The sequence below is a fragment of the Sarcophilus harrisii genome, chromosome 2, assembly GCF_902635505.1.
Source record: "Sarcophilus harrisii chromosome 2, mSarHar1.11, whole genome shotgun sequence".
In the NCBI taxonomy this organism is placed as follows: Eukaryota; Metazoa; Chordata; class Mammalia; order Dasyuromorphia; family Dasyuridae; genus Sarcophilus; species Sarcophilus harrisii.
This window is the reverse complement of record NC_045427.1, coordinates 425,560,826-425,579,921: the sequence shown is the minus strand read 5'-3', so window position 1 is coordinate 425,579,921 and position 19,096 is coordinate 425,560,826. Positions and strand designations below refer to the sequence as shown.

Genomic DNA, 19,096 nt, shown 5'->3' with positions numbered 1-19,096 from the left:
ATTTCTTTTCAAACTTTTTCTTTTTGAATTCAGGTTGAAGAATCATTTAAAAATAAAAATCATTTTTTTTCTGAGGGTAGTAACCCTCAGGAGGTGGCTCCAGACAATTTACTCCAACAGCTGTTCATGTTGCTTTCCAATAGCTTGTGGTTTCATGACCACTTTGCAGGGAAACCAATGAAGAATAGTTATAATGTTCCTTAGAATACTGGGGAGGGGCAGGCCAGTCTAAGTCAGAGGAGAATTTGACATATAGGAGATCTTAAAAGAAATACAGTTGAGGCTAGAATGACAGGGAAAGATAATACGGAATGTTGGAGGGGATGTAGGAAAACAGGGACACTAATACATTGTTGGTGGAACTGTGAATACATCCAACCATTCTGGAGAACAATCTGGAACTATGTTCAAAAAGTTATCAAACTGTGCATACCCTTTGATCTAGCAGCATTACTACTGGGCTTACATCCCAAAGAGATTATAAAAAAGGGAAAGGGACCTGTATGTGCACGAATGTTTGTGGCAGCCCTCTTTGTAGTGGGTAGAAACTGGAAACTGAGTGCATGCCCATCAATTGGAGAATGGCTGAATAAATTGTGGTATATGAATATTATGGAATATTATTGTTCTGTAAGAAATGACCAACAGGATGATTTCAGAAAGGCCTGGAGAGAGTTACACGAACTGATGCTGAGTGAAACGAGCAGGGCCAGGAGATCATTATATACTTCAACAATACTAGATGATGACCAGTTCTGATGGACTTGGCCATCTTCAGCAATGAGATCAACCCAATCATTTCCAATGGAGCAGTAATGAACTGAACCAGCTACGCCCCAGTGAAAGCACTCTGGGAGATGACTAAAAACCATTACATTGAATTCCCAATCCCTATATTTTTGCCCACCTGCATTTTGGATTTCCTTCACAGGCTAATTGCACAATATTTCAGAGTCTGATTTTTTTTCTACAGCAAAATAATGGTTTGGTCATGTATACCTTTTATGTATCTAATTTGTATTTTAATATATTTAACATCTACTGGTCATCCTGCCATCTGGGGGAGGGAGTGAGGGGAAGGAGAGGAAAAATTGGAACAAGAGGTTTGGCAATTGTCAATGCTGTAAAGTTACCCATACACATAACCTGTAAATAAAAGGCTATTAAAAAAAAGAAATGCAGTTGAAATCTTTTTGCCTACACAAAATAATAATGAGTTGCTATTTACAGCTTTAGAGGTTGGCAAAGACAAAAATTGTCTCACCTGATCTTCACAAAAAACCTGGAAGGGAGGTGCTATTATTATCTCTATATTATAGGAGAGAAAATTGATACTAAGAAAAAAATCAATGACTTCTCAGTATCACACATCTAGGAAATACGAGCTGTCACCATTGAACCCAGATCTTCCTGATTCAACACCCAACAATACCTAACACCTACCCATTATACCACCTAACTTCCCAATAATTAGCTTAAGGCTTGTGGCATGATGGAGTCCTTTGGGTTTGTTTTTGTGAGTCAGTGGATGGTAAGATTTGAGCCAAAAACTTCTTAAACTGTGGATCATACAACTGAATGTGGAGGTCTTGAAAAATTTGGCAACGTAAAAGGCATCAAATTATTCTGCCAAGATTTAATTCTTTATATAAAAACAATCAAACAAGCACATCTATCTCATTAGTATGCACATTTGCTTTTATTTTTACAAAATGATAAAAAGAATTGTTTTAAAATATATTTCTACATGATTTATTATCAGTAAATATTTGATTCATATACCTAATTTTTGTAACTATAAACTCAGGGTTATATAAAAATTTCTTGGGAGAAAAGGGATCATGAGTGTAAAAAGTTTAAGAAGTCCTGAATTATTCTATAAAAAGATAAGAATGACTTTTAATGAATTTGATTGGAGTTAATTATTTTGTTATTGTGTATGTGACCTCATCTAGGATTTTCTTGGTAAAGATACTGCAGTGGTTTGCCATTTCCTTCTCCAGCTCATTTTACAGATGAGGAACCTGAGGCAGATAGGGAACCTGACTCAGCCCAGGATCACACAGCTAGTAAGTGTCTAGAATCAGATTTGAACTCAGGGAGATGAGTTTTCCTGAGTCTAGCCCAGTGCTCTCTGCACTATAGTGAGGCCTAGCAACCTATAGTTAATTACAGAATATTCCTTTGTAGAGTAACCTTGAAGATCAACCAATTCAAAATCCTCATTTTAGAGAGTAATACTGAAGATGGAAACAAGGGAAGTGTCCTGTCTCAAGTCACACAGCAAATTAGTGGTAAAGTCAAAATTTGAATTCAGAACTCCTGATGCAGTCTGTACTTTGTAGTTTCTTTGTACCATAGCTTAGCTTTTAAGTTTTCAGAAAGCAGCTTGTTCTCTGAAACACCTTGATGTATATTATTTGGAATATGAAACTACCTAAAAAATGCCTTTTAAATGGCATATCTTGGCCCTGTTTTCTTTCCCTTTGCTTCTTTCCTTTTTTTCCCCCAGAAAATATTAAGCAAGCTCTTGTGTAAATCCCTCTGCAAGGTATTGGGGAAAATTCATGATAGATGATTACAAATTCTGAATAGTGTATAATTTCGTGCACTTCTACCACTTTGGGCCAAGTTGCATGGTCTTTCCAGATCAAAGGTATGTGTGGATGACTATAAACATTCACGCTTTGCAAGATGGTTCTATGTCTCATGGGAAGGGCCAGATAAGGAAAGGGACCTTCACTTGTGTCGTGGCTCACTTTGGCCACATGGTATGGTGTGGTGGAGTCTATCGAGCCCTGTCTAGAACAAAGTTTATAAATGTCTAAAATAAAATATAAGGGGATATAAAAGGAACCTACTATATTGAGATACATTTAACAAAAATATACATATATGTATATATTTAACTTCGTGGACCTCAGATTAAAGAATAAGGTAAGAAAACATTTGAAGATGTAAGAAGTAACTTGGAGAAGGCAGGCTCCCAACTGAGTCCTTGTTGAATTTTAGAAAGTGGGAGGTAAAAGGGACCTGAAAGATCACTTAATCAAAGCCCTTTGTTTTACAGAGGAGAAAACAGGCCTGAAGGAAGAAGTGACTGGCCCTTGGTGATACAGTGAGTGACAGAGCTCCCTCAAATCAGAGCTTCCCCCAGTTCCTAACCTTATGAAAAGTCGGATTGGGTATCCAAAAACAAGTAAACCCTCGACTACATCCCCTATTTGCTAATGTTTTAGAAAAGCCCTCACTTTGCTTTCTCAGGAGAAATCTCCTGCGGGAGAAAATGCTGAATAAGCATTGAGTGTCCCTGGTCACATTTCAGTGACAGACAGACAGCTTATGGCTAGATGAGGGCCTTGAATTCAGCCTGGTCAGTGCAATACAACTGGTGCTCACCTGCCGGCCTTGTGTTCTAGAGCAGAGCCTGTGAATTCCCAGGGAACTGCTCTGGATTCAGTGAAAAGCAGATTCCAGCAGACCTGGGATTGATTCATTTACAACTGGGGAAAACCGAGCTTCAGGATGTAGGGAGCCTGGTCTCTGGTCCTCCACTTTCTCCCATGATAAATGCTCTAATAGCCTGGCATATCTGACAAACCTTATCTGCAAATATGTTCAAGACTTGTGCTCTGGCTGGCTTTTAGGAATCAGCCAGCAATCCATTCTGTGGATAACATCATCCTTTACAGGGGAAACATTAAAAATTAACCCAGAGGACTTCATATTTTTCCACCAGGAGGAAAGCTGCTATGGTTACCAGATAATACACAGACTAAGCTGGAATACAGATAAGAGATTTTTTTCCCTCCCCCTCTTAAGAAAAAAAGGAAAAGACCCTGATGACAGGCGAACTAGAGAAATGCCCTGTGGCAAAGTGAATACAATTAGCATCAGCCTAGCCTATGGTCCTCATTTGACCTCAGGAAGCCTCATAAGCTTCTGAATAATAGACAAAGGGCCAGCTAGATAGACTTTCAATGTGAAGTTCGACTAGGGACAAAGATGTATAGAGTAAATGTATTGGGACTATTGGGGAAGACGTAAGGGTGGTATACAGAAAAGAAACAGAATGAGAAGTGAATGCTTCCTCAGAAAATATGGGATCAGCCTTACTAACCCATACACACACACACAACTTCTGAGTATCAAACATCTACATGGATATTGTATGATTCAGTCTTAATCCAGATGATTCCCAAACATCCAAACATATGATGTATGCTGGAAAGAACAATGGTACAGTGTGGAAAAAATAAAATTCATTGGATGCGAAATCAAAAGAATCTAAAGTTCCAATCCCGGTTCTGTCCTTTGGGACCTCACTTTCCTCCGTTATTAAATGAGAGTGTTGGATGAAGTGATATCAAAAGTTCCTTTCATCTTGTAATCTGTGATTTTACAGTTGATATTATGTAATCATATAGCCATCATCATCCTTGACCATAGGAAGCCAATGAGTAAAATGTCTAGTTGGGGCCAAAACTCATGATTCTCTTAAATTTGGGGACTTGATGTAGTGACAAATATCTCACTGATTACCTGTAAGGCACAGTGGAGGGTGATCTGCCAAGGAGGCTGCCAGGAGTGCTTTAGAAGAAAGAAGGTTTAGAATATTAAACAGAAGCTGATCAGAGCTTGGACAACAACTCAGGAAGAGGCTCTGTATAGCCCTTGGCAATAAAACTCCCAAGAGAGAGGGCTGATGCTTTACCTGCTGGGGCTTATGGAAGCATTTTCCCATCCATTTTCTCACTATTACACTCCTGTGAGGGAGGCAGGGGGGACATGAGATTCCTATTTCACAAAGGAAGGAAATGAGGCCCAGTGAGAAGCAAATGAATTGACTAAGATCACACAGTAAGTTAGTGGCAAGTTAAGTCAGAAAACATTTATTAAGTACCTGCTATATACCAGGTGATGTGCAAAGAAAGAGCTGGAGAGTCAAAGAAAGAAAAGTTCTCTGCCACTAAGGAGTTCACAATTCAATAGGGGGAGGCAATAGGCAAACAACTACCTACAAATAAACTATATTCAATATTCACTGGAAATAATCTTAGAGGGAAAGTACTAAGCTTAAAGGGGCCTGGGAAAAGCTTCTTGAAGAAGGTCATAGTATGAAAACTAGTTCTTTCAGCTCCTATTCTAGGGGCTCTTCTCACAATAAAAGATTTGAAAAAAATTGACAATTCTGAGATATTAAACATGACTTTCAGGGAAAGGGAAAAACTAAGATCCTGAAACTGAGCAGACAACAAGAAGAACCAGATTAGGTCTAGAATCAAAGGGATTTGGAGCTTTTCCCTTCTTCAATATTTCAAATGATCTGGGTTTTCATGGGTTTGGAAATCCCTCCCCTGACACTTATAGCAACCTCTCTGTGGTTTTTCTAGAAGATGTCTTTGTGAGTATTTGTGACAAAAAGATTCATGACTTAATGGCTAACTCTAGTGATGAGTTTCTCTGATCTTAGCTAAGTTGGGATAATAGCCACATGCTTTATCATTAGGTCCATTCATTAAAATTGATAGGATTTGCCCAAACTTGGATTCTATTGACATAGACAGTAAGATCCTTAGGAACTTGTCTGCACTATTTTGGATAGAGAATTTAGAAGTGGGAGGGGGGATAGAAAGGAAAATTTCCCTACAAAAAGGTAACGTCTTACAGATGTAGGAGCAGTTGTCTGACTACTTCAGGAGCCAGAAGGCAGAATTTACTTTACACATGTTATTTGGGAGGAGCAGGGCTCCATGTTCGGCCCCTACTACCTGGCTTAGTCCATCCAGCCTGTAGGAAGGAGAGCTAGAGGGATTAGCTAGAAATCTGCTTACATCCATTAATGCTGCATTGATGTAATTGCTTGATTCTCCATCCACAGAGATAAGAAAGGGAAGACAGCGGTCAAGAGGGAGGACTTCCATGCTGCGATTCTTGTCATGATTTCTTGGCAGGAGCCCAATGCTGCAGTCCTCAGGCCGGACACGGGGTGTCACAATATTGAGCGTCTGTGGGGAGATAATCATAGAAAATGTGGAGAAATCTGTACCCGGATTGATTATTTGTAGGAAACCCAAAAGGATTCAGATCCATGATGGACTTTCCTCATTTCTGTGGCTGTCTTTATGTTATTCCTTTTCTCTAAGGAAGTTTGCTGCCTCCTGCTCTGGATTTTCTCCTTTCTTCCTATCAAAGACTATTCTGATTAGGTTGATGTTTGCAAATCTCTCCTCTTCCCCCAACTTCTCATGTTCTGGGAATGAAACAGAGATGGTACCTTGTACATCTGCCTAGTCTTATATTCTATTAAAAAATAAATCTATTAGCACCAGTAGATCCTAGGCTTGTACTCTGAGCCCAATAATGCAAAAATATTGACTGATCTTGTTTTCCAGCTAGGAAATTTCTTAGTTACAACACATGATGGATTTTATATGAAAATATAAAGGTCACATAACCATAATAGATGGATTTGTTGGTGGTTCTTCCCTATTTATGGAAAAGAGTTTTGATCTTAGTCAGCCTTTCTTTGAATATATATTATTGCCCATTGACTCCAGAATGTGTCTTTTCCAGCATTACAGATTTTGAAAGTTCTCAGAAGAATTAGTCCTCTTGAAATCTAATAATGTAATATTATTGCACATATAGGAAAAGGTATCCAAAAAGGATGAATCTGTCCCCTTGCCAGAACAAATGTCTGGCCCAAATATACATGGCCCAAATGTACATGGCCAAATTAGTTTGTCTCATGTTTGGTCACAAAATATCTGTTCTTACCTGAAATTCATCTTTTATTTGGCTGGAATTGGTCTGTGGATCCAGTCTGCTAATGTTATAGTATATGGACCGGAACTCACACACAGGAATAGCTGTGTTGCCACAAAGGCAGGCCTCCAAGATGGCATCATGGACAAACACATACTGCTCCTGCCAAGCCCAAAGAAAGAGAGGACATGTAAAGCATCTTCTCATGACCTTACATGATGAAATCCAAGTGGGAAGTAACACCTGCCATGTGGAGGAGACTGGCTTAAGAAAGAACTTGGGCTAATATAAGAAATGCATATCATAGTGCATAGTTGTTGAGATATTGAATTAGAAGGGTTTTTAGAAATCACCCGCTGGTCCAACTTCCTGATTTTACAGCTGAAGAAACTGAGACCCAGAAAACAGAAGCCATTTACTAGAACTGAGTTTTGAATCCAGGTTATCTGATCTCAAGTCTACTGTTCTTTATACCACACTTCTCATATACAATTTATCATCGGTGACATGAATGGTTTACACCATGCATCTTTTCATTGTGCTTAGGCTCAATTACAATTAGAAAGCCATTGAGATTGGAAACATGCATTGACAGAAAACATTTATAAAGCTAATAATGATGGATTTGTTCCCCTGATGTGGGTAATGAACATAGAAGCTCTTAGCCCAGGTTTATTCCATGCAGCAATGACCACCTGTCAAATGTTGGAGAGAGGAACCTGGATGATAGGTTGGACTAGATGACCTCTAAGAGTCCTTCCAATTCTACAAATACATGAGTTTAGATGTCTATTGCATACTCTCCAAAGCTATTCCTTATGATATAAAGATCATTTTTGTTGGTGGAAACTAACTGAGCTCCCAAGAGAAATCAATGTGTAGATCTTTAATGGCTAATATGCCCTTCTCATCATATATGGTGTGGGGGGGAAGCCAGACATCACAGGAAGATCACCACTGGATTAGAAGTCAGAGAATGTGGGTTCAAATCCTGCCCATGTAGGTCTATGCAGGTCTAAGTTTCATTATCTCTAAACTAAGAGGGCAGATCTATATGGCCGCTGACATGGCTGCTGACATGCCTTCTATCTCTAGATCCAGGATTCAAATCTTAGGTGATATATACATTTGGGGGGAAATGTTGGGATAATGATGTAAGGATGAGATTACACTCATGGGAAATTCTCATGGAATATAGAAAAAAGAAAAGAAGGTTGGTGGTTAAGGAATTGTTGCTTCATCCCAAGCACTGCTCAGGGAAAAGGGATATTCTTATTCAGGGTCCATAATCCTGGCTCGATAAATAGAAACGTTCCTAGAATGAAATAAGGAAATTGATCAAGTTCAATGAGACAGCATGATGAAGTAGAAAATATACTGTACCTAAATCAAGAGATTGCAGTTCAAGTCTCTGCTCTTATGCTGACTGGTTGGATAACCCTAGAGATGTAGCTAGTGGTGCCCTGGAGAGAGAGAGCTGAATTTGGAGTCAGAAAGTTCAAATCCAGTCTCAGACATGGGTTGTGTAAGTCTAGACAGGTCACTTAACTTTTGTCTTTCTCAGTTTCCTCCCCTAAACTCTGAAATAAGATCATCATTAAATAAGTCTGAGGTACGTGGTCAGGTGAAGAATAGAAATAGCTCTGGGATCAGAAGACCAGGATTCAAATCCAGACTTTAATGTTTCCTAATGTGTGTCCTCAGGTATAAGTGACTTAACCTTATTGCACCCTGTTTTCCTTATATATAAAATGAAAAGTTGGACTAACTGGTGTCTAAGATTGTTTTTGGCTCTAGATCAATAAATTTCTATTCTGCAATAGAGATATTTACCTTTTCATCCTCTTTTGCCCAAGACTTTGCAACTTCCCCCTTAAACATAAGTTTAACAGACAACAGTCTCACTCCCTGAACTTTCATAACTGTTGGTGTAGAGAATGAAGCTAGTCCATGTATGACATTCAATTCTCTCTAGGTTCAGACAACTCCTCTCTTTGTACTTCTAAGTGTTATCTTTGCTTGGGGAGAGGATCAGGCAGATAGGGAGGTAAAACATAGAGATGGTTTTAAGACTAAAAAATTAGTACTAACCTAATTCTAGAAATATGATAAAAAAACAGAAAAATGGGGAGCAAACAGGGCTTTCAGTTATTGGGGAATGGCTGAATGAACTGTTGTATATAAATAGCATATAATATTATTGTGCTATGATAAATAAGAATATAAACTATTCCAAGAAATTTGGGAAGACATGTCTACTGATGTTGAGTGACATTAAGTAGAGCCAAGAAAAATAATCTAAACGATCACTGAAATACTGCAAAGGAAAAACAGCACCAGAGGACTTTTGATTATGATCAATGTGACAAACAAGTCATGACTTCAGAGGATTGACTGGTGGTAGACCCTGCCTTCCATCTCTCAGTAGGGAAATGGTGAACTTCAGGTGGAATGAGGCATGCATTTTCAGTTGTGGCTATATGGTGATTTGTTTTATTTAACTGCACCTATTTGTTCAAAGAGATACTTCTATTGGGTGAGAAGGGAAAAGGATACTCACATCAGGACATAACAGATATACTTTTTAAGAAGAAAAGCTTTTTTAATGAAAGAAAGGAAGAATATGTAGGAATAGGATAGATCCAAAAGAACACTAGAGTAAAGGTTAGGAGATCTGGGTTGAAATTTCAACTCTGGCACTGAACTTAGGACTATTTAGTTTCACAATTTCCTCATTTAGAAATGAGAATTCTGTGACTCTGGGCAAGTCACTTAACCCCAATTGCCCCAGAAAAAAAAGAGAGAGAAGTTTATATTACACTGTGCTTGTGATGGGAACATAAAGAAAAAAATGTCTCCCTAAATTCTTTGGTCTTGTGACAAAATATATAGGAAAATGGTATCATAGGAAGAGCACAGTCCTAGGTATACAAGACCAGTTATCAAGAGATGTGGGTTTGCCTTCTAGCTTGTTCTGCAATCACTGCTGGATGTGGCTCCTGAAAGGCTGTGCTGAACTGGAGAAGGGCAAACATTGTCCCAATTTATCAAAGGGAAAAGAGAAAACTAAAAATAAAAACAAAAACCTCAAGAGCAGTGAGCTTGACTTGTATTGCTGGTAAAATTCTAGAACACATTATTAAGGGGATGATATATGAGCTTTCAGAAAGGGAAGCAGTGATCACTAAAAACCAGCATGGCTTCATCAAGAGCAGGTCATGCCAGACTAACCTCATTTCCTTTTTTGACAGGATAATTAGACTGGTAGATTGGGGGATGCTGTAGACATAGTATTCTTAGATTATAGCAAAGCATTTGGCAAAGTCTCTCCTTCTCTGCTTGTTGACAAGTTGTGAAGATGTGGGCTGGAGGACAGTGCAGTTAGGCAGCCTAAAATCTGACTGAATGACAGGACCCAGAGCGCAGTCCTTAATGGCTCATATCCATGGGGAGGGAGGTCTCCATGGGACCTGTGAAGCCCCAGGGATTTTGAACAGTGGTCCTGTGTTATATATTCTAATTGGTGACCTGAATGAAGGGAAGACATGCTGGTCAAATCCACAGATGATTCAAATTACAATGGAGGGAGCTTGATGGCACAAGGGATAGAGCATTGGCCTTAAAGTCTGGAGCACCTGAATTCAAATCCAGTCTCAGACACTTAACATTTACTACCTGTGTGACCCTGGGCAAGTCACTTAACCCCATTGCTTTGCAAAGAAAACAAACACAACAAAACAAAGTTCAGCTGGATGATAGTGTCAAGTTCCACAAAGATTTTGACAGGCTAGATTAATGGGACATAACAAATCAGATCATATTTAATAGAAGAAAATGCAAAGAGATTATTATAGGCTACTGGGCTGGGGAGAACAATAACATTCCTTGGAGGTCTTTGCATAGAGGCTGTATGAACACTTATTGGAGATGTTGAAAGAATTCTTGTCCAGATTGGTCTAGATGTCCTTTGAGCTTCTATCTCACACAATTTGGGATAGTTTGGAGGGGAAAGGGGGATTCTTCATGCTAGCTTCATGATCTTGGAAAAATCACTTTTACTCTTGGAACCTCAGTTTCCTCATTTGTGAAATAAGAATAACAATTTCATGTGGTACAGTGGATAGACTGCGAGGTCTGGAGTTAGAAAAATTTATCTTCCTGAGTTCTAATCTGGCCTCAGACACTTACTAGCTGTGTGACCATGGGTAAGTCACTTATCCCTGTTTACCTCAGTTTCCTCATCTGTAAAATGATCTGGGGAAGGAAATGGTAATCCATTCTAACACATTTGCCACAAAAACTCAAGATGGGGTCCCAGAGAGTGGGGCACTCTAAAATGACTGAACAACATGAGGCTTCACAGGGTTTTTGAAAAGTACTTAATGATCATCATGCTTTATATAAATGCATGAAGATGAGGATGACAGGTTGGCCTCAGGATGCTGATGGAAGTAGAAAGGATCAGGCAAAGTCATAGTGGTAGTTTTCTATTTCTAAATTTCCTGTGTTTAGGAAAAGTTGTTTATGTGTTTGACATCCACATCTATCTCTAAGTATAGTTAGGACAAGAGAAAGAAACAGATGGATTAAATGGGCAGTAAGCAGTTTTCAATCATCTTAAACTATTTCATCTACTGCCTAGCCAATCTGATCAACCCTTGAGAACTCAGTTACTTATAACAGCCAAAATATCCAGAGCACATAATGTTTGTTGTAAACACTGTCGAAGTCTTGCTGGCCTCTCTTGTGACTTAATTTTTCTTTTCTTAAAGTAAAACCAAATCAATATAATCTTGAGTGGCTCAACCTAAAGGCAAGTCTGTTCACTGCCTATTAAAGCCCATATAGATATTGCAAACACTGACTTTTTCAGGCTAAATTCAGATTGAGGCAAGGCGGAGAGGGCCAGAAAAAGTAGTTAGGTTATTTACTTAAGGTTCTGTGAGATCTGCAGAGAGCCTTATTCCAGCTCTGCCACTCATTAGTTCAGATGCTTAATGGAAGTATGATACAATGGTTAGTGTGTTCCTGTTGATATTGGTACACTTGAATTCAAATCATACTTTTGACATTTGTGAAGTATATGACCTAGGAAAAATCATCATAATTTCATTTCCTCAGCTATTTTTTTTTAGATAGTAGTAGTAGCAGGGTATCTAAACCTGTGATTTCACTGAACTACTTTTGTAGAAATCCTGTCCAATAATGCAGATAGGTTAGTCTCTGTAAATGTAATGTAAATGTCTCTGTAAAAGTATGGCCTAGGGTTCTTGGAAATTGAATGATTTTCCTAAGGTCAAACAGCTGACATGTCAGAGGTCAACAGAATGAATATGGCTTTACTCTTGATCTGGAAATGTGGAGAGTATTGACAATATTTGTAGTTCTATAGCCTAGAAACACTTGAACTTTGCATCTAGTTAGCATAATACTTAATGAAAATAGGAAACTTGTCCCAATAGATAAGTCTTCAAAAGATAAGCAATTCTCAAAAGAATTATAAACAAAATATGAAAGAAAATTTCAAATCAGAACAAGAGAAATGCAAATAAATATAACCCTGAGATTTTACCTATCCTCAGAAAACTGACAAATTGATAAAAGATAATTGTCACCGTTGAAAGAGCAGTGGAAAGATCAGCCCACTTATGCATTGTTGGTAGAGCTATGAATTGCTTCAACTATTCAGTAAAGCAATTTGCATTTTTGTGAAATGAATGATCACCATGGAACAAATCTATACCATTTGACTCAGAGATTCCATTATTAGACATATACCTTAGAAGTCAGTGATAGAAAGGAAGGCCCATTAAGCCACAAAATATTTATACCAGTACTTTTTGTAATAGCAAAGAACTGGCAACAAGGTAGGTGCCCATCAAATGAAAAAGGGATAACAAATTATGGTATTTGAATGTTATTTTAAAATGATGAACATAATGAATACAATGAAGTATAGAATTTATGATAGAAAGTGAAACAATGGGGTAGCTAGGTGGCAGTGGATAGAGCACCAGCCCTAAAGTCAGGAGGACCTGAATTCAAATCTGACCTCAGACACTTAACACTTCCTAGATGTGTGACCCTGGGCAAGTCACTTAACCCCAATTGCCTTAGTAAAAAGAAAGAAAGAAAGAAAGTGAAACAAAATAGAACCAAGGAAAACAATATACAATGGCTGTAACAATGTAAATGGCAACAATAGAAACAAATAAAAATTGAATGCTATGAAATTATGATGACCAAGCTTGGCTCTAAAGAAGAAAGATGAGAAGCTACCTCTGAATGTTTCTTTGCAGAGGCATAGCATGTAATCTTTTTCTTCATCTTTTTAAAAATCATTCCCTCTTATAAGAGCTATAGCTCTGTATAAGGAAAAGGCAAAGGAGTCTACATTGGGAAATGTAAATGCTATAAAAACAAAAATCATTAATAATTTTTTATTTAAAATTAAAAAAAATATTAAGTTTAAATAGCTTGTCCCCACAAAAACTGAACTCCAGATAAAGCTTCTCCTAGTGTGGCCTTATAATGTACTCTACCCAAATCCTATCCCATTCCTGCTGCTTCCCTCTGACAGGAAAATGGATATCTCTTTAGAAGAGTGGCTTGAATCTAAGTTCATGTTTTCCTAACTTCAAGGCCCATATCATAATCTATCTCTGTTTCTGAAATACAAAATGAATTTATTCATACTTGAATTTCTTAACCTACAGGATTTTTTGCAAATCTTCAAGTGCCATGAAAATATGAGTTGATAAATTATCATCACAAGGATAGAGCACCAGGACTGGACTCAGGAAGATGAGTTCAAATCTGGCTATCACTTAATCTGGGCAAGTCACTTAATCTTATTTGCCTTAGTTCCTCATCTGTAAAATGAGCTGGAGAAAGCAGTAACAAACTAAGCTAGTATCTTTGCCAAGAAAACGCCAAATAGGTTCATAAAGAATAGGACATGACTGAAACAACTGAACAACAACAAAACAATGGAGTGGGACTAAACCTTTGGGGATACTGGTTTCAACCTCTTCCCTTAATTTTAAAGTTGAAAAAACTGAACCTCAAAGAAGTGAAATGACTTCTAAGGTAATTTAACTGTTAAGAAGGAAGGTAGAGATTCAAACTCAGGTCATAAGATTTTATATGCCAAACAAACATTATTGTCTTACTACCTATTCTGATCTATAATGGATTTTCTTGAAATTGGATCAAAATAGCAGAATAATAACTAGTTTCCATGAGGATTGTTGCATCAGGACATTTTCCTCCTGAGTATGTTTCCTGATGATTTAGGAGTGGGACTGCAAACTTCAGTTAGGGAAAGCAGTGAATTTCATGTTTTAGACCCCTGACCTGGTTGGTCTGCCTAAGGCTGATTTTGAAAGACCAAGAAGGCTCAGTGTGTTAGAATGTATGGTAACAGCATTCCAATGAGTTGAGGTGCTCAGCCTGGTCCTGACTGGGGGATGGATGGGAGAAGTCTAGAATAAAGACAAAGTCATGATGGATGAGATGACCTTGAACCCTGCATTTGACTTGCAGTGCAGGTGAGAAAAGCTGGTGCATGTCCAAGGACTCCAAGCACACCAAAGGAGTCAAAGCAAGACCATTTCTCTCAGAAATCAGTCTGAATTCTGCTCTCCCAGTCCTTTATCTCTGACTTTACAATGTAATTATGTGTCCCTGCCAGGACTTTTTTAAATTTTGCCAAGAAAATTAGAGGTCAAGGGAATGTGGTGCTTTATCATCACCTTCTCACTGATCTGGAGAAGTCAACTTAGCTGACACTCCATCACTCATAGTGCAAAAAGGCTCCAGAGAAAAGGCATTTTCTTATGCTGAGCTCAGGTGGGGACCCTTTTCCTATTTGGACTCCAGACCCCCTGAGTTTTCATCACATCTACTTCTACTGTACATCCTCTTGCTGGCATTAAATAGACTTGGTTTACTCTGATTAATAGCTAGGTATTGTCTCTACTGCTGTAACTAATCAGTGATTCACCATATGTTGTTACTGGGAACTTAATGAATGCAATCTTCATGGAGTGCTACTGAAATCTTTGGATGAAGAGGCATTAAAGGGTACATCATAAATTAGTAGTTCACATTTTTAACACCCTCAGATCAGAGAATTATAACTCTAGAGCTAGAAAGGACATTGGATCTCATCTAGTCCAATCCATTCATTTTAAATATGAGGAAACTGAGTTCCAGAGAAGTCAGGATTTGCCCTAGATACAGGTAGTGAGCAACAAAGCTGGGATTTGGACCCAAACACTCTGCCTCTTAATTCAGTATGCTTTCTTCTTTGTATCTCTAGTGCCTAGCACAGTGTCTGGAACTCTGCCTTGAGTTACTTTGGGAAAAATTATTTGTCAAATTGTATCATATGGAATGGAGAAAGAAGACAACATCACCTAGGAAAATACTGTAGCTGATTAGTTGAGAGATAACAAGACATGCACTATGATAAGGAGTGGTGAGAACCAATAAGAGGTTATAGATGGGAGAGATATTGGAAAGCAAATGAGATTTCTCCCCAAACTAAGCTTCCTTGGAATTGAGTGAGGCACTTTGGGGCACTAGTCCTCTCTGGTTTGCCAGAAGGGTATGATTTTTCACAACATGCTCTTGTTTGTAGGTGAAACTCACCATTGGTGGAGAACTTGCTTTGGGGTAGCCCAGGGATGAATCTGTCATGTTCACTTTCCCTCTTAGTGAGAGGTGAGATGGGGCCTTTCAATAGGCTGCTCCACTGAGCTATGCTTATGGGACCAGCCCCAGAGTTCCTTCAGCAAATTATAATAACAAACATCCCTAGCATTTCAAAGTTTGCAAAGCACTTGACAAATATTCTTTATGTGTTCCTCCAAACAATCCTGGGAGGTAGTTATTGTTAGTATCCCCAAATTATAGATGAAAAAACTGAGGCACAGAGGGATTATGTGAGTGGGTTTGGAGTCATTTACACTGTATGTGAGGCTGAATTTGAAGTTAGGTCTTCCTGACTCCAAGCCCCAAACCCTATCTATTGTGCCATTTCTTATATAATGATATTGGATAACAATAGCTGACATTTGTATAGCAAGTAAAAGTTTGCAAATTATTTTATCTATATTGTTTTATAGGAACCTTCTTATAACCTCTGACAAAACTCTTCTTCATATGATAATTTCTGGGAATTTATGAGACACAGAATAAAAACCCAAGTTTCCCTGACTTCCAATGTATTATGGTACACCAACCCTGTAGCTGATGTTTATAAAGTGCTCGCAAGTTTGCATAGGACCTTAAAGGAGTCTCCCCAAAACTCTGTGAGGCTGTTAAAAGACTCAAAAAAAAACCCCAATATTGAATGGATCTTAGAGATCATTTAACATGGCTCTCCTCTACAATATCAGTCCTTTACCAGAAACTTTCAATGATGGGGAGTTTATGATCTTGCTGGGCCAGGCATCAGTTCAATTGTTGAACAATTCTGATGATAAAAAAGTTCTTTATTCTAAAATATATTTTCCCTTCAAAGAACTTTCTGAAAGTTTAATGGAAATATATGTGTGTATCTCTTATTGCCCATTTTTTATCTGTCTAAAATTCTAGAAAGCCTCATAGCATATTTTAAAATAGTATGAAAGCATAGACTTTTAGTGCTAGAGAAGCAGTTATAGACCATTTTGAGAAGTATTCTGGGAGGGGGTCGGATGGTTTCTTCTTATTGCAAGTAGAAGATTTTTGTTGTTGTTCAGTCATTTAAGTCTTTTCTTATTCTTTGTGATTTCTTTTGGGGGTTTTCTTGGCAAAGATATGGAGTGGTCTGCTATTTTTTTTCCAGCCCATTTTATAGATGAGCAAAGTAACTTGTTCAGGGTCACACAGTTAGTCAGAGAGGTCAGATTTGGATTCAAGTCTTCCTGACTCCAGTACTGTGTTCTTTCGCTGTCTCACCTAGCTGCCCTAAGACAAGATTAGTCATATCTCACTAAGCTTCTTTAGACAAGTGGATTTCTATCCTTCCTATGCCACTTGGAAATCTTTTCATTTTCAGAAACAGAAAGTGAGGCTCAGAAAGGTAAATGGCTTACGCTATACATGAATAACAGGACCAAGCCCTGGGTCTCCTGACTCTAAATCTCGGTGACAACAGGATGCTTGCTCCCCTTGAGCTCCCCTCTACAGCAAGTTAAGTAAATTCAACTTTTTAGAAGAAACATCATTTCTGAATACTGATTTTGCCCTATCCTGTGACTCTCTTGGCCAAAGACTAAGAATGGACTGTATGTCTACTTTTTCATCTCTAGTAGGGGCCACTTACCTCTGTTTGCACAAGATTGACCCTTTGGGATCGAAGTTCTCTTACACAGTTGAATATGTCCACCACACCTTCATTTTCTGCCATGTCAAGCATGATATCAATAGCAATGAAACAACCTGTCCTCCCTGCTCCGGCACTGGGAAAAAAAAAAAAAGATGTATTTGGCACTATTAGACACCATAGAGCATAAGCTCCTTGAGGGCAGGGTCATTTAAATATTTGTATCTCTAGTGCCTAGCACAGTGTCTGGTCTAGTCTGGTAGTCATTTAATAAATATAATTGATGAATGAATGAATTAATTGTACACTGAGCTATAATAGGATAAGTACAGATCTACTTGCATGAAATTCATGTAGGAGAAAAATGGAGAGAAAGATGGAAAGAGAGAAAAGAGGAAAAAAATAGAAAAGAAAGAGGGAAGAAAGAATAAGAGAGGAATATATACAGATAAGGACAGAACAAAAGCCATCATGTTTGATAGCAGAAGGAAATGTCATTTAGAGGAAGAGATTCCATGATAGACAGGATGTGGCTCCCATTACTTCCATTAAACAATGACCTTGAAAAAGTACATCTCATTTTCTATCAGCAAAATGTGAATGTTAAGTAGTCAGAGAATTTTAGCTAACATGCTTAATCAGAAACAGGATAACTTAGTCTTTTTGACACTTAATATACATGCCAAATAATTGCTAAGCACAAAATGTCAAGGGTCTAAGTGAGATCCTACTGTCCACACTAGGGACTTCTCAGACATAAGTGTGATTTTAAAGATCATTATGTTGATGAGTTAATTGTACGGAACCATGGATACAGGGAACCCATTTTCCACATATAAATGTGGTTATAAACACGAAAGGCCTTTGGACAGCAGGGGAGAAGGTTAAGTATATTTTCATGTTAGCTAAATTTTGGTCCACATATCACTTACTTCTCTTAGGGAAACAGCTGGTGTCTATAGTGTGAAAATGAAATAAACACAGAAAGGATGGGTAAAGAAAAGAGAAGAAATATAAGTTGGTCATAAAGCCAAAGAGTATAAAAATACAGAAAAACTGCCCAGTGGGGACATTTCAATGATCTTGAATCAATAGAGTTTTGTCAAAAGCCAACATACAGAAAATATATTTTTCATTTGCTGTGAAACTTCATTATTGGAAATGAGTAGGATTGGGCCTGTATCTTCTGCAATATGAGAAGCTCATTCTCCCTTAGGAGCTCACTGAATTGTAGCCTACTTACCAGGGAGGAAAAAGAAACATCTGGCTCCTCCCATGAGTCTCCTCAAAACACCCTACAACTGTTTACTTAGACCTGAAAAACATGGTGTGGTGGCTGAGATAACATCTTCAAAGCCATATGAAATGGCATGTTAGTATTACTACCCATATCTTTTAAAAAGGCAATCTTCAGCAAAATCTTTGTTAATGACATGTATAGGAAATAGCCCCTCTAGATGTACAGATTGTGAGAGAAGAGAAAAAAAAAAATAAAAACAAACAAGCCAGGCACCCAGCATTGGTTGAGTCAGTAAGTACAAGTGATAGAAGTGATTACAAATAACTTGTATTTAGGTGACACTTTTAAGATTTACAGAGGGATTTTTTTACCCCACAATTTTGAAAAACAAAGAAACTAATGATCTCAGAAGTTAAGAATTTTCCTGAGATAACACAGCTAAGAAATTCCACACCCAGATTTCAGACTCGGGTCTTCTGTCTCTAAGTCCAGCATGTGTTGTACACATGACACTACCTCTCTAGGATATTGGGTCCAAGAAAACTTGACTATATATATACATATTTGGAAGAAGCATTTCTACATCCATTGTACCTTTTCCATTAAAGGTAGTCAAACTGACCTTTAAAATCAGCAGCAAGTTCATCCTGGCGCTGGTGATCTGACCTTGATTCGTTCCTTTTATGTAACACCTTTGCCAGGATAAATTAGGTAAGTTGTGCAAATTTGTCAATGAAAAGTCTTGACTGTATCATCCTGGGAAAACTGTCATT

At 38.1% G+C, this 19,096-nt stretch overlaps 1 protein-coding gene across 9 annotated transcripts in view; it reads right to left on the bottom strand.

The window, feature by feature from the left end:
• The window catches only part of PTPRT (protein tyrosine phosphatase receptor type T), a 1,282,972-nt gene that overhangs the window by 24,257 nt on the left and 1,239,619 nt on the right, over window positions 1-19,096 (bottom strand). For all 9 annotated transcript variants that reach the window (XM_031953982.1, XM_031953984.1, XM_031953985.1 and 6 more), the window contains 3 exons: window positions 17,084-17,219; window positions 6,781-6,930; window positions 5,835-6,008 (listed from right to left, as the gene is read on the bottom strand). In XM_031953982.1, the coding sequence (XP_031809842.1) occupies window positions 5,835-6,008; window positions 6,781-6,930; window positions 17,084-17,219 (460 nt within the window). The remainder of the gene's footprint in view (window positions 1-5,834; window positions 6,009-6,780; window positions 6,931-17,083; window positions 17,220-19,096) is intronic.